The sequence below is a fragment of the Brassica oleracea genome, chromosome C4 (genome assembly GCF_000695525.1).
Source record: "Brassica oleracea var. oleracea cultivar TO1000 chromosome C4, BOL, whole genome shotgun sequence".
In the NCBI taxonomy this organism is placed as follows: Eukaryota; Viridiplantae; Streptophyta; class Magnoliopsida; order Brassicales; family Brassicaceae; genus Brassica; species Brassica oleracea.
The window spans coordinates 50,676,069-50,691,693 of record NC_027751.1 but is presented as its reverse complement, the minus strand read 5'-3'; the positions used below and the strand labels follow the sequence as shown (position 1 = coordinate 50,691,693).

The following is a 15,625-nucleotide window of genomic DNA, read 5'->3' as shown; positions in this document are numbered from 1 at the left end:
ACCATCATAAGAGTTCAAAAGTTCTTATGTATGCAATAAAAGCATGTTCCATTTTGACACATACACGCCACCATGAAACGAGCTGCTAACGGTATCCCCGTATGCGCAATTGCACACAATAACAACACCAGACCATTTAGAAAATTTTGGTTAAAAAAAATATAATAACATTATAGAAAGTCCAATGATTTAAAAAATGTGAAAAGTGCCAAATGAAGCAGTGGAAATACACTAAGCAACCAGACCATGATTAACCCCACTCTCTTAATTGGAGTTCTTAGCTTCGGCTAAGAGATGGTTTTTAGATTTTCTTAGATTTTAACTAAGAAAAGATAAGAACAGTCTTTTAAATAAGAGATATAAGAGCCGTTTCTTAGTCGAAAAGTATAAAAAAAAAAGTGTCAAAACATGAATTAAGAACCCCGGCTAAGAGACCGGAGTTAATCATGCCCTCATGGAGTGAAGAGGTAGGCAGCTTCTTGATTTCAGCTTTGACCCACAGACTTTGCCCACAATCATTTAATAATGACTAGATCTCGATCCGCGCAACAGCGAAGATTTTTGTTTTCATTTATTTTTATATATATTTTTATATAAATATTTTGTTTTCAATTCTAAATTGGTATATATTATAATATATGTGTCTATCATTTTTTAAAACATAATAAGTTTACGGTATATTTTTTTCATTGAATAGATTGTCTTAAACTTTCACATGTATTTGTATCTTCTTATATATATATATTTTTGGATTATTATTTCATTATTAAAATCGTAACTATATATATATAAATATTAGTAAAATATTTTTTTATTGTTATATTCAAAGATCTTGTAACATTTCACAAATTTAGAAAGTTTTTAAAAAATTAAACTTTTCGCTTCATAGATTTATATTATCGAGTAAATAATTAAAAATTTAGTTATTGTTTAATTTTTTTTCAAAACTATATAGTTTAAAATTTGTTTTCATTGGTTTAAGGTAGTAAAGATTAATCATTGTTAGATAATATGATTTTTGTTGTTTTAAAAAAAATCTTTATAATTTTAAAAGTTAACGTCGACAAATATTTAAATATTTAACATATAGAAGTATAGTATTACAAAATTAAATTGTATATATTTAGTTTATACTATCTATAAATTCAATGGATCATCTATTCTCTAAATCCAATTATTGATAGTCCAGTAAAAATTTCTGGTAGGCCCAAAATTTAAATGATAAGATTAGAATTTAAATGTGACATGACTTTTTAGGAATAAGCCCATTAGATCCATTTTCATGGCCCACGTGATTGGGTATTTATAAATACAAGAAAAGATCTGTAAATTTCTTTTAAAAATTTCATAGATTTATTACCAGTACGTTTGTCATATATCTATTTATATATAAATAGTTGTATAGTACTATGATTTGGTCTGTAATGTGTATATATCTCACGTACGAGCATATGCTTGAATTATCTAAAATAGTTTTCATATATAATTGGATTAGATTCTTAATGTACACTAGATCTCGATCCGTGCAACCGTGCGGGTGTTTGTTTTCATTTATTTTTATATAAATATTTTGTTTTAAATTCTAAATTGGTATATATTATAATATATACGAGGTGTGTCAATCACTTTTTAAAACATAATAATTTTGCCGTATATTTTTTTTATTGAATTGGTTGTATCAAACTTTCACAAGTTATTAAAAAATTAAACTTTTAGCTTCATAAATATATATTATCGAGAATACTAAGGTTGTTCAAACATAATAATATTAGAGTATACTTGTTCTCCATCAAATAGATTGTTTCAAAATTTCACATGTGTTTATTTCTTCTTATATATTTTTTTGTTTGTTGGATTAGTATTTCATTCATGAATAAATAAATAGAAATAGAATTTGGAAAATATTAAAATATTATCATCTCCAAAGATAATCAAACATTTCACAAAATAAGAAACTTAACAAAAACTAAACTTAAAGCTTCATGTATGAATTTTATAAAGAATTTAATTAAACATTTAATTATATTTTGTAAATGAACTATATACAAAACACAAATCAATGTGAAATCATTTTAGTTTTAAAAATGTACCTGATTAGGTGTAGAAGTCTCGAGAAATATTTATGCTCATTGGAGTCTCTTTCAAACACGATGGTACATGATATGGAAGTTAAAATTGATAACAGAGTTTCCATATCACGTTTTTTTTTTGCTTGGAAAAGTATCAATATTGTGTTATAGACATATTATTTAGTTCTTATAATCTAAAAAATGAGTTATTTAGACCTATAATAATAATATGATTATAGATTAAATGTAACATGACTTTCTAGTAATATGTCTATTTTTAAAAAACATAACACATGAATCAAGGTTGATTAAACCATATACAATTACATTAAGAATCTAATCTAATTATATATGAAAACTATTTTAGATAATTCAAGCATATGCTCATACGTGAGATATATACACATTACACACCAAATCATAGTACTATACAACTATTTATATATAAATAGATATATGACAAACGTACTGGTAATAAATCTATGAAAAAAATTTAAGAAATTTACAGATCTTGTCTTGTCGAATACTTATTTTCAGATCTGATATCAAAATAAACATGAAATTGAGTATTCGAAGCACTTATTCATGGTTTTTAATACTTATTTCGGATACTAATTCAGCTATCCCTGCCAAAAATTTCTGGTTTAGGACTATTTTTCGAGGTATAGTTCCGGTTCGGCTACTAACACTTTGGTCCAGATACATTTTATATCATTATTCAGGCTACTTCTAAGCATTTCAAATACATTTTTAATCTCTCAAATGGTAAGAACTGAGTAAAAGATGCCATTACCACATGCTCCCTTTATACTTAAGCGTATAAGGACCTCCTTCAAGCTCCCGATCAAAATGACTATGAACCTTATGCCTCCCTCTACCGCTCTGATCCATCAGCGTCAGCTCAAAAAAAGCCCTAATGTCGCTAGAATCGCTCGCCAAGGCGATGAAGAGAGAGAGACGTACGTGGAGTTCTCCTCCGGATTCTTCCCGTAGGGGTAGAAGTAGATCACCCAGTCGTATCCGTTCACTGAGAAGATGTCGCTTTGTATGTACCTCCCCGGGCTCATGCCTTTGGCGAGAGTGTAGCCTTTGATCGTGAATTGGTGCGATCCGTTCACCGTCACCATTAAACCGAACACACTTCCATTTCTTTTTTCAATCATGCTTTCGGGCTTGACTAAGACCATCTCCAACCCCCCCCTATTTCTATCTCTATATTTTCCTCTAAAATAGAAAAACTTTATTATAGAGGTGAAAATGATCCAATGTATGCCTCTATAATAGAGTTCCTCTATTTATAGTGGAAAATATAGAGATATGCTATTTTCACCTCTAAATATAAAGGCAAAAATAATTTTTCTCTAGAAGAATTCTATTATAGAGGCATACATTGGAGCATTTTTACCTCTATAATAGAAATCTCTATTTTATAGGAAATTATAGAGGTGTACATTGGAGATGCTCTAGACGTCACAGTGGTAGTTGACGAAATAAAAAATTTCAGATTAGACTAAATCATAACACTAAAAATTAATAAAGCACTATCCAAATCTTTAATAAATACAGTCTCTTCAGTTTCAATTATTTTCTTAGTAAGGTTTACGATTAAAAGCACACAATACCAAATTAGTTAGGCTTCTTTGGGCCGGCAGTTAATTTAACAGCTATGCTAATTTTAAATTATCAGCAATACAAAATGACAAATTATTCTTACGCAAATCACTAGCCCAATCATTCTTAAGCGAAATTAGGCCAAATCGTTTTTACCTCAATTCGAATTCGAAGTACCTATTTAAATCCGAACCGGAAAAATTAAAACCGGATCCGAACGAGACTTATGAGCTTAGTACTTTGGGGTTCGGTTATAACCCGAATCAAATCGAAATCTGAACTAGGATCCGAAAATATCTGAAATTAGCTAAATATGTTAATGTTGTAATATATGTTAAGGTGATTAGATATTTTAGAGTATTCAAAATATTTCTGTAGTTGTTTTATTTGTTATTTTGAATTCTATAATTTTGACTGATAGTAATATATAACGTTATAAATAATGGCTCAACAACCCATTATAAAAGCGGTAGTATTAATATTAGTTTTATTTCATTGGATTCTGTATCAAGAAATTGGAAAGTAAAACACAATCGATCTCTATCTATCATTTGAAACAACAGCATTGTGGTATGGTTGCGCCTCCTGAAACAAAAGCACACTCTCCTCCTGAATAATTATGAGCAATACAATTTTTACTACATTGTCTATTTCCATACTGTTGCGCACATCTTCCAATGCATGTTTCACCTTCTCCTTGTTTAATCCCTGCAAATACACAACCCAAGTGTGTTTGTAAGACATTTGATGAAAACAATTTTACATAAATATCACACATAACTGGTTTATACCAAATCTGTATTAAAAATAAAAGAAATTATGCAACCATTGCACTTAAGATGATAAAAGATAGATGAACAATAAAAAGTTACCTGGCCTCGCCATAACTCTATCGTTTGAAAACGAAATTGTCAGCATTATTATAAGAAAAAGAGTCACAGATGATTTTGTAAAAGCCATTGTGTTTATTTTACTATTAGTTTGATATACAAAACACAAGAGATTTTATAATTGTCTATATCTTCAAGAAGTACTATATTTATATAACATTTTGTAGAGTAGAAATCTTTACCATGAAAAACATTTCTATATTTGTCTCATTAAGTTTGACCAACGACTGGTATGAGGTTGGACTAAAACTTCTATAATATTTGACTAAATCTTAAACAAAATTTGACTAAAATTATTAAACTTTTAACTAAACCTCATGTGGATTTAGCTTTTCACTGTATAATATTTGTGTCGGTCATGATAACTAAAACCTAAAGAGAGAAATAGGTTCATGAGTTTTTAAATTATTATATCATGAAAACTGATTAATTTCTTTTAAGGATACGAATCTTATTTACCGACTATAAATAGTCAAGACTACTACAACTTTACAGGAAATTATATCGTATAATATCTAAACCATACAAAAGTTGTTAGCAACAAAATCCTGGATTATATCGCTCACAAATCTCATTGTTGACTAAAAAGAACTAAATATTAGCAGTTCAAATGTTTAATGAAAAAAAAACACAACGGTTCAAGACTCTTGGTCAAAATATTCAAATCAGATTACACTTTGACAGTATTATAATATGACACCATATATAAACTGTAAGAGCACCCTTGGAGCATCTTTATCGCTCTAAGAAAAGAGTTGCTTATGGCCTCGGGCCTCACCAAAAACACAAGCATCGTCTCTTCCGTATGCAAAATAAGCACCGAGCTTTCTTTGTTGCTTGTACTGTTCGCGGGCCCCACCAACACGTGGCGGCCCGCGATTGGTGTACTTTTTAATTTTTTTTTTTTTTATATTTAGACCCAAAAAAAAACATTTAAGCAATCTTTCATGGTTGCTGGGATAATGATGCTCTTATGGGTCACATATGCACTAGAGTGTCTTAGAATATTAATATTTTATCATAGTTTTGTTTTATTTTTTAAAAAAGTAAATCAATTAAATGTTGATACCTATTAGAAACCAATATCATAAAAGCATGTTCCATTTTGACACATACACGCCACCATGAAACGAGTTGCTAACGGTATCCCCGTATGCGCAATTGCACACAATAGTACAACACCAGACCATTTAGAAAATTTTGGTTTAAAATAAATATAATAACATTATAGAAAGTCCAATGATTTAAAAAATGTGAAAAGTGCCAAAAGAAGTAGTGGAAATACACTAAACAACCAGACTTTTATTAACATCATCCTCTTAACTGGGTTCATAGCTTCGGATAATAGATGTTTCTTAGCTTTTCTTAGATTTTAACTAAGAAAAGCTAAGAACCGTCTCTTAAATAAGAGATATAAGAACTGTTTCTTAGCCGAAAAATGTAAAAAAAATAGTGTTAAATAATGAGTTAAGAACCCCGGCTAAGAGACCGGGGTTAATCATGCCCTCACGGAGTGAATATGTAGGCAGCTTCTTGATTTCAGCTTTGACCCACACACTTTGCCCATAATCATTTAATAATGACTAGATCTCGATCCGCGCAACCGCGCAGATTTTTCTTTTCATTTATTTTTATATATTTTTATATAAATATTTTGTTTTCAATTCTAAATTGATATATATTATAATATATGTGTATATCATTTTTTAAAACATAATAAGTTTACGGTATTTTTTTTCATTGAATAGATTGTCTTAAACTTTCACATGTATTTGTATAATCTTATATATATATATTTTCGGATTATTATTTCATTATTAAAATCGTAACTATATATATGAAGATTAGTAAAATATTATTTTATTGTCATATTCAAAGATCTTGTAACATTTCGCAAATTTAGAAAGTTTTTTAAAAATTAAATTTTTCGCTTCATAGATTTATATTATCGAGTAAATAATTAAACATTTAGTTTTTGTTTAATTTTTTTTAAAAACTATATAGTTTAAGGTAGTAAAGATTAATCATTGTTAGATAATATGATTTTTGTTATTTAAAAAAAATCTTTATAATTTTAAAAGTTAACATCGACAAATATTTAAATATTTAACATATTGAGGTATATGATATGGACTTTTCAAGCGTCCAAGGTTCAAATCAAAGTAGTATTTTAGATGTCAATTTATTTCTAAGTGTTTCAATTCCAAGAGAATTCAGGTTCATACTTAAGCTAAATGCATTCAATGTAATGAAGTGGTTTGATTAAGCTAACAAGACTCTAACACAATTTACTAGTAATTCTCAAGCAAATGGATAAGAGAGGAGTCATGGGTGTAGGAATTTGATTTCAGATGACTAAGATTTAATCTAAAATGGCAAAGATTCAATCAACATAATTCCCTAAGTCTAGATAACAATTCTAAACAAGTTCTTTGTCAAGACAAAGGCTCATTTACTCTCATTGATCAAACATCAAATTCCTTTGGTTTGTGTCAATCAAGCAATCATTAAGAATAAATCATTCAACTTTCTAAACTCCCCTAACATCAAATGCCTTTGGTAGGGTAAGCTAAGAGCATGTTGAGTTGGCTCAGACATTTCATCGAACACCTTCCGGACAATGAAATGTCTAGATTTCTAATCTAAAATGGCCAACTCTATATTAGCATTAAGATCACTCAATCAAGCAAAGAAACATATTAATTTACTCTAAACATTCTAGATCATCACTTAATCATCATAACCCATGAACCCAAAGATGACTACTCACTCATTATCATGGTAGACACTAAATCATTAGTTGATCTAAGTCTAAACATGATTAATGATTCAAGAAATCAAGCAATCACAAAAGATAATGAACAAGATTAGATCTTTCACCTAAAAGTGATTTTTGATTAGATAGAAAACAAGATAAGATCCTAACATTAGGTTTAGAGAGTATTTATATGACTTCTAAAACCTAGTGGGCTCAGTCAACAACCTGAAAGAGCCCAAATAAAACATAAATTTTCGATCAGAAGAAGAGAAACGTGCGCGGGTTCGAGACCTCGCTTTGGTGGGTCGCTCTAGCTTCACAGCGGGTTTGCCACCTCGCTCTGTCTTGGTCGCTCCGGTACTCGAAAATTGTCGACGGTAAGTTGAGTTCAGAGCGGGTGACGAGGGTCGCTGCAACGCCTTGCTCTGCCTTCGTTTCTTCCGGAGCGGGTGTCGTAGGTCGCTCATATTACCCGCTCCGGTATTCTACTCGCCCAAATAACACTTTCCACCTCCTTTTTGATCCCAAATGCCTCCAAGTACCTCCAAGAACTTTAATGGACACTCTAACACCTGATAAAGACTTATGCAAAGCAAAATGGGGACTAAAATGCATAATTCCTAATCTAAATGACCAAAACATGCAAGAATGAAGAGTTAAAACAATGCAAACATGCAAGATATCAGTATAGTATTACAACATTAAATTATATCTATTTAATTTATACTATCTATAAATCCAATGGATCTATCTATTCTTTAAATCCAATTATTGATAACCCAATAAAAAATTTTGGTAGGCCTAAAATTTAAATGATAAGATTAGAGATTAAATGTAACATGACTTTATAAAAATATGTCCATTAGGTTCATTTTTAAAAAATCACACATGAATCAAAGTTGTGACTTATGTTTTAATATATAAGATATTAGATTATATCATGTTATAAATGAGTTTAGACTATATAAATGGAATTTGGGCCAGGCCTAAAACCATTATTCTTCATGGGCTGCCATACGCTCAAATCAAACACAGATATATACTAAAAAAAAGACAATTAACTTTTTTTTTTTTATCAATAAAAGACAATTTACTTATTAACCACTTCCACAAGATAGAGAAGAAAAGAGAAAACCGTCAAACTTGCATCTCACGGCAGATTTTCAGACGAAACAAAGACTCAATGGCGACTTTAACGATGAGATACAACAAAAAAGACTATTAACTCCAAAGCTTTTTACCTAGTATTATCCAAAGCTTTTACAAACACGCAAAGCCAAACAGATGTTCCATTGCCTAAAGCTTTACACTAACTGTAGACATACTACAAACAATTATTTCATTACAATAAGTAAAAAGTCTAGCAAAGTAGCATCAGAGTAAAGCATTACTTGCACTTGGGTCGATCCTACGTCCTCCTCACCTGTCTCGCATTTGTTGTGCTTGTATCACAGCCCAACACACTGCTCACACTTCTTTTCTTGCTTGATTGTCCACTCGACGTCGAGCTCTTATCCGCAGCTGCAACTGTGTTTAGCAACTCAGGCAACACAGAGGGACAGCTCTGGTTCAAGTGCTTGAAACCTTCTGACTTCATTACGGCTGCACCAAAACACATGACTACCTTTTTTAGTTTTTCCTAGATTCTGTTCACGGATAATAATATATTTGAAGTAGTATCACTCTGTTTCGCATAATCAAAAGTCCCACCATATTTGTAAACACATACCCATATTCACCGTTTTCAATTAAGTTCAGCAAATGTATGTGAAACTGAACAGACGATGAAATCACTATTTATCGCACCTAATTTAGGATGATAAACTTCAGGCCGTCTAATCAAACATCGAGTCTCCTATATCCAAATTGAACATAAGACAAGAAACTTAAACTTCAGTATACACAAAACTTCCATTAACAATAGACTTGACATCTCTTATGGATCATTATTGCCACACAACAAGCACCAAATGCATTATATAAAAAAACTGATCATCAAAGAAAACAACAAAAAGTAGATGATGAACTTTCATAAGATGAAAACAAGTGGCTTAAACTATATTCTCTCAGTTACTCCAGCTTTTAATGTATATCCATCCATGTTTACTATCTTATCACACAACACTACTGTTACAGCTGACGCAAGAAAACATGATCTATACGCAAAAGAATTTCTATACAGCCATACAAATGCAGACCGAAAACCTGATACTTCCCATTAATCATTCAACACTTACCTCGCAAATTTGCTGGAGATGCAACAAATTTTAAGCAGAAGGCTTTGAGCTGCAAGAACTGGTGTTGGTCAGCTAGTGCAAGTGTTGTTGCCACATTATCAACGTTTAGTTCTTCACATAGAAAAGCTTCACACAGTATCTTTAACCTTCCAAGGTCATAGAGGTCAGCAGCTGCCAAGAGATGTTGTATCATATTTGTGAATGAAGCGGTAGAAGTTGACCCTGTAATCTCATGCACATCAGGAAGTACATCCGTGTAGATGAAGCTAAGCATAGCCTACAAAACATTTCAAAAACTCCAAGTCAGTAGAACTTTAAGTTGAATGTACAGCAAACTATCAACGTTACCTTAAATATTGAAGGCTCGATGTCCTCTATGACTACTCTATCCACACTGTTATTCCCAACCGGTCCATAGAACTGAGCTCGAAAAACCGGCGAGCGTGCTGCGAGGATCAGTTTGTGAGCTTTGTAAGTCTCCTCTCCGACTCGAAAGGCAATGTCGCAGCCAAGTTCAGAGTCTAACAAGTCTTTCAATCCCTGACCCATGTTTGAAGGTGGTGGCACAATGCCAAACTGTTTAGGACCCTCAAGGCGAGCTCTAACGACGCCAACGGTACAGTTGATGATAAGACAGTCATCCTTCAGGTAGTCAGATGCTTCTAAAGCTGTTCTTCTTAAAAAGCGTTTGTAACCCCTGAAACGATCCACAAGAAAGAGTTCAAAATAAAGATTCACAATACTTAAAACCGTATCCGATAAAGAAGGCTGGACGTTCAGGTACCCTTTCGAAACGGATTTTTCGGCTTATCAGCCTCACTCGGCTTTTAAATATATTGATTGGTTCGGTTACTAATACTTCAGGTTTGAGTATATTTTACGATATTTCTACGACCCTCCGTATTGTTAAATATCATATCAAAATAAACTTTGAAGTAAGTATTTGAGGTTGTTATTTATGTTTCAAATACTTATTTTCAGATATGATATCAAAATAAACATGAAATTGAGTATTTGAAGCACTTATTTATGGTTTTTAATACTTATTTCGGATACTAATTCAGCTATTCCGGCCCAATTTTCGTGGTTTTGGACTTTTTCGAGTTACCGTTCTGGTTCGGCTACTAACACTTCGGGTCCGGATACATTTTACATGATCCATTTGGATTCGGATTTGGATCTCGAGTGTTGTTTCACAGGCTACTTCTAAGCATTTCAAATACATTTTCCATCTCTCAAAATGGTAAGAACTGAGTAAAGAGTAACAATACCACATGCTCCCTTTATACTTAAGCGTATAAGGACCTCCTTCAAGCGCCCGATCAAAATGACTATGAACCTTATGCCTCCCTCTACCGCTCTGATCCATCAGCGTCAGCTCGAACAAAGCCCTAATGTCGCTAGAATCGCTCGCCAAGGCGATGAATAGAGAGACGTACGTTGAGTTCTCCTCCGGGTTCTTCCCGTCGGGGTAGAAGTAGATCACCCAGTCGTATCCGTTCACGGAGAAGACGTCGCTCTGTATGTACCTCCCCGGGCTCATGCCTTTGGCGAGAGAGTAGCCTTTGATCGTGAATTGGTGCGATCCGTTCACCGTCTCCATTACGGTTGTTGATACCGAATCTGAATTGGTGGCGCTCATAGTCTCGCCGTCGATTTGTGAGAGATTTGCTGATTTGATTTTGAAAATGATAAAGCTCCGTTGATTGGAGATGATACTTAGGACTGCGGGTTCGGTAGAAGTTTGGTTTGTTAGTTTGATTCGGTTAAAATCGTGATTAACTGAACCAAAATAAATTCGATTGGATTTGGTTTGGTTTGGTTTAGTATTCGGATGGTTTTGGGTTGTGGAGATTCTACCGAATTCTAATTGAAGTTTCGGTTTTCGGTTAGGTGTTCGATTTAAATCGATTGGGATTTTAAATAGTTTTTGGTTGTTTCAGCTAGTTTCTTATTCAGAATTTGGTTGAATTTGTTTTTAAAAAAAAATGAAATTAAACTAACCGATTATCAAACCAAACTCAATTTAAATAGACTCTAAATCAAACATGAACCGGATAAGGTTAAGTTTGTTCGGTTCAGTTCAAATTCACATGGTTAAATGATGGTGTTGCTTTGAGAATTTGGGGGAAATGGTTGTTTTTTCTCACATAAATAAAAATTACTGCCAAACTAAGTATATTGAGTAGTTGAAAATTGTTTACAAAACCAATCACATACGTATGGAGTATTTTTATTAGTTTTATGAAATAAAAAAATTAAGTGAATTTTAATTTTGACTTGACTTCATATATTTTCTTTGGTTCGTGCGATTTGTTTGAAATTATACTTTTTCCCGTTGTGGTGTTTTACTGAGTAAAGCCTTGCCTAATCATTGATTGTCACAAAGGATCCGATCCTTAGAAGAAGAAAAAAAAGAAGAAAAAAAATCACAATTTTTCACCATGGTGAAAATTACAATATCGTCCAAAATAACGTGAAGGATAAGTCTCTGGACCGAAGTCTACACAACTCATACTTACTACTCAGCGTCTTGGCCTCCACATCTGTCCGCGTTGACTTTGACTTATCGGTCCAGCAGGTCTTGTAAACCTCACACCATTAACTTGACCTGGTGGCTTACCAATGTGACCCTGACTCTGACTAGAACCTGAAGGTGCATTTGTCATTGGCTGCTTCCCGTTCTTATACTGACTCTTCTGCTGCTGTTGCTGCGTTTGAGCTTCTGTCATTACTACAGGCCTTTGACCTCGGAAAGGTGCTTGTCCCTGCCGCATGTTCCTGGGATTATTCTGAGAAGACCATTTCTGTTGCGGCCGGGGCCGTGCTGGTCCTGGCCAGGATGGAGGATTCTGGATGTTGTTGCTCTGCGACCAGTTCTGCTGCAATTGGTTGTTCCATGGTCTAGCCTGACCTTGCAGATTGTGGGGATGGCGCGCACCGTTTGCATGATGATGATGGTTTTGGACGTTTGCTGTTCCGACTAAAGACTCTGAAATGTGTGGCGCTGTTAGAACACCAATGATGGAGTTTCTGTTAGAGTCTGTGGCGAGTCTGTGCGACGTCATCTCGAACACTTGCGCTATCCTGTCCAAGTTTTTGCGGCTCACACTCCTTGCTGCGTTCTCCGGTTGCTCAAAAGGATCTTCAACCTAAAAACACACACACACTGACTTAGACACTTAAGTCAACAAGAGAGTAAGAGAAAGAGCGAGACTTACAAAGAGAGAGTATGTCTTAGGCAACCATCTAGTGTTGTTACTTATGTTTTCCCACCTTCCAGTAAACGGGCAAACACCAAGCTCTGTGGCCTTCAAGTTTATGTCTGAAAACTGATAAAAACAGCCACAACAGAGTCAAGAAACTGATCTCTATTATGCGTCTTAAGTAGATATTATGTTTAAATCACCTTTGCGAAAAAGGAGACCAGAAGCTCAGAGAGGGAGCTTCTATTGACTGATCTTGATGAACCTGATTTGAATCTCGCTATGTTAGCAGCAGAAAGCTGTGCTATGCTTTCCTCTGCAGTTTTTCGCTCACCTACAAGAAGAGACCATGCAGCTACTTTTATCCCAAAACCTCATAAGGTTTATGTGGTTCGGCTTCAAAAAACTTTTCGTAGTAGGTAGCTTACCTTTCAGATCATCAACAGCACTCCTCGGATATATCTCTCCTAGTGGCGGCAAAATAGCAGGCACGCATGTCTGCAAACAAACAACACAACACAACACATATTCTAACACCATGTTTTATTAATTCTGTTTGGATCTATTCAGATTTTCAGGGTTAGAGATTTAAACCCCATTCGGATCTTTATAAATTTTGGTTCGGTTCCGTTTCAAATATCCATCTAAATTATGCAAACAAATTAAAAAAATCCTAATATATCTTAAAATCCTTAAAATTCCAAAAGTAAAAATAATATACCATATATATAAATTTGAAAATGTATGCTATATATCTAAAATTAACATGCAAATTAGTTTGGATTATTTGAGACAATTTTTTTGGATCAGATTCGGTTTGGTTTTTCGGTTGAATACTAATGATGTAGTAACTGAATAGAATAGATATGTTACCTGAAGATGGAAGATGACTAACAAACTGAGAGAGTAAGAGTTGAAAGTCCCGTTCTTCGAGTTGTTGATATCATGAGCTTTAGCCCATTCCTTCACCTATAAAGATAGATACATGTACTTAATCAATAAAACCTTTTGGAACACACAAAACACACAATCTAGCTTGTGTTAAACTTACTAGCAAAACCAAGTCACGGAATCTCCCATCAATCTCACTGATCCAGAACAAGAACCTGCTCTTCAACAGCCCTTCCAGGTTATCGATCGAAATGTCGCATGAGATTCTCTGGTGGCCGCTGACTACTTTCAGAATGGGAACACGCGCATGGATAACAAACTGCAGCCTGTACCATAGACCTGATTGCCACATGATAATAGAGATCAGATAAGTATCAGAAAGTGTGAAGAAAAAGGCTTTAAGAGTCACACCTGAAGCTCTCATTGCTCGAAGTAACTGTGCAAGTAAAGTCTGTTTCTGCTTCTTCCCAGTGAACAAGATTGATGCACCGCTGAATAAGTCAACAGAGATGTCCAAGTCTCCCCATCTTGTGAAGAGGTTTGAGACAAAGGATCCAAATGGTTGTACAGTAGCACCTAACAATCCCAAACAAGAAAATGGACTAGTAAGTAACAGACTAAATCATTTGATTACAGTGCTAGGAAAGTGTGAAGGAGTAAGATGCAACCACACATTCACCTCTTAAACTCTCTACTGTTTGTAAAACATCGCGCAGCTGATCAAGGACGGTGATCCTTGTGTCCCAATCAGCTCGTGTGGGTTTAACCACTTGAAGAATCTCTTGAAGAGTAGGATCCAAGACAGGGTTTCTGTTCATCGTTCTACAAGAACATTCAAACACAAACATTCCCATGTTATCTCATACAAAACATTAGTCAAACAATAGCACAAAGACTTCACAAGCTATAAAGCCACAGGCTTTAACCAAAACAAAGGAAGACTCTTTATTCTCGAAAGCCATCAAGTGGAGTCAAATGAGATACACAAGCATATGATATGAAGCAGACGAGCTTACGTAGTTTTCTGAAATCTCTGGAAGGAGTTGAAGAAACCCAGAAATCGAAATCCGATCTAGGGTTTATCCACCACTCACACCCTCAAATCAGCAAGTCCGTACTGATATTTTCTCTATGGAGCACACAGCAGATGCACTTGAAGAGACAATGAGAAGTCTCTCACCCTACCGAAGGTTTTTTTAGTACACGGACCATTAAAGTCTCTCCTCCTACCGAAGGTTTATGTTTTTTTTTTTCACTTTTGCTTTTTAATCTAATTTTTTTTTAATTTTCTTTTGGGATATAGATTCTTTATTTATTAAAGTGATGTATGCGACTATTTAAAACATGATCGATGATTAAATCACCAATTACAGAATAGTTATAAAAGTGGAATCATTATAAAAAGATTAATTGAAAGAAATATATCGCCTATATATTATTTGAGAAGCATTACAACTTCTTTTTGTAGCCACATGTCATCATTAAAATGATTCTTAGAATCATTAGAGAAATATGTTGGTCCATCTAATTATATAATAAGCTTTTTATTAAAGTAACAATAAATTCATCATTAATGTACTTTATTATTTCCTTAAATAAAATTTACGGAATTGCCTAATGTGACTAAAGTATATATGGCAATTAATGATTTTGAATAATAAAGATTTGATAAAAAAAATAGTGTATCTTCTATCATATTTGTTTAATTTTAAACTATTAAATAAATTAAACAGCCACAATAACCATATAATAAAAATTTAGATTTTTATTTATATGTTATATTTTGAATTTTTACAGACGACTATAAATTACTAAAACTGTTAAGAGTCTCACATTCAAATTTTATGATCCACGGTTTAAAAATTTTGTTATGACAAAATACAAATGATTACAAAAATTATATAAGTAAAAAGTCTAATTTAATTAATTATTAAGATTAATATATATATATATATATCATTTT

At 33.3% G+C, this 15,625-nt stretch overlaps 2 protein-coding genes across 5 annotated transcripts; both read right to left on the bottom strand.

Moving 5' to 3' along the window:
- Nucleotides 1-4,172: 4,172 nt before the first annotated feature.
- On the bottom strand, nucleotides 4,173-11,276 carry LOC106336868 (BTB/POZ and MATH domain-containing protein 3). Of its 4 annotated transcripts, none has more exons than XM_013775834.1 (5): nucleotides 10,837-11,276; nucleotides 9,914-10,262; nucleotides 9,566-9,842; nucleotides 9,135-9,183; nucleotides 8,452-8,930 (listed from the first exon to the last, which is right to left on the bottom strand). In XM_013775834.1, exons 1-4 carry the CDS (start codon nucleotides 11,205-11,207, stop codon nucleotides 9,164-9,166), a joined length of 1,017 nt encoding a protein of 338 aa, XP_013631288.1. In that variant the 5' UTR covers nucleotides 11,208-11,276; the 3' UTR covers nucleotides 8,452-8,930; nucleotides 9,135-9,163. The 4 variants fall into 4 exon arrangements, 3 of the variants coding, with proteins under 3 accessions (XP_013631287.1, XP_013631288.1, XP_013631286.1); XR_001268925.1 differs by having other exon boundaries at nucleotides 8,732-8,930; nucleotides 9,058-9,183; XM_013775833.1 differs by lacking the exons at nucleotides 8,452-8,930; nucleotides 9,135-9,183 and adding an exon at nucleotides 4,173-4,388.
- A 663-nt stretch (nucleotides 11,277-11,939) lies between these two features.
- On the bottom strand, nucleotides 11,940-14,883 carry LOC106337049 (poly(A) RNA polymerase GLD2). Its single transcript, XM_013776067.1, has 9 exons — nucleotides 14,679-14,883; nucleotides 14,342-14,484; nucleotides 14,074-14,238; nucleotides 13,823-14,001; nucleotides 13,645-13,740; nucleotides 13,200-13,269; nucleotides 12,975-13,105; nucleotides 12,787-12,897; nucleotides 11,940-12,717 (listed from the first exon to the last, which is right to left on the bottom strand). Exons 2-9 carry the CDS (start codon nucleotides 14,478-14,480, stop codon nucleotides 12,091-12,093), a joined length of 1,518 nt encoding a protein of 505 aa, XP_013631521.1. The 5' UTR covers nucleotides 14,481-14,484; nucleotides 14,679-14,883; the 3' UTR covers nucleotides 11,940-12,090.
- Nucleotides 14,884-15,625: the final 742 nt, after the last annotated feature.

What these genes read in the sequence shown, in the direction of transcription:
- LOC106336868 (XM_013775832.1), bottom strand. Translation starts at nt 11,207, where the DNA reads ATGAGCGCCACCAATTCAGATTCGGTATCAACAACCGTAATGGAGACG. An exon ending in AAGTATAAAGGGAGCATGTG is followed by an intron (nt 10,263 to 10,836) that starts GTATTGTTACTC and finishes GGATCGTTTCAG; the next exon opens with GGGTTACAAACGCTTTTTAA. An exon ending in TCGAGCCTTCAATATTTAAG is followed by an intron (nt 9,843 to 9,913) that starts GTAACGTTGATA and finishes AATGTTTTGTAG; the next exon opens with GCTATGCTTAGCTTCATCTA.
- LOC106337049 (XM_013776067.1), bottom strand. Translation starts at nt 14,480, where the DNA reads ATGAACAGAAACCCTGTCTTGGATCCTACTCTTCAAGAGATTCTTCAA. An exon ending in TCGAGCAATGAGAGCTTCAG is followed by an intron (nt 14,002 to 14,073) that starts GTGTGACTCTTA and finishes TGTGGCAATCAG; the next exon opens with GTCTATGGTACAGGCTGCAG. An exon ending in TGGTCTCCTTTTTCGCAAAG is followed by an intron (nt 12,898 to 12,974) that starts GTGATTTAAACA and finishes TGTTTTTATCAG; the next exon opens with TTTTCAGACATAAACTTGAA.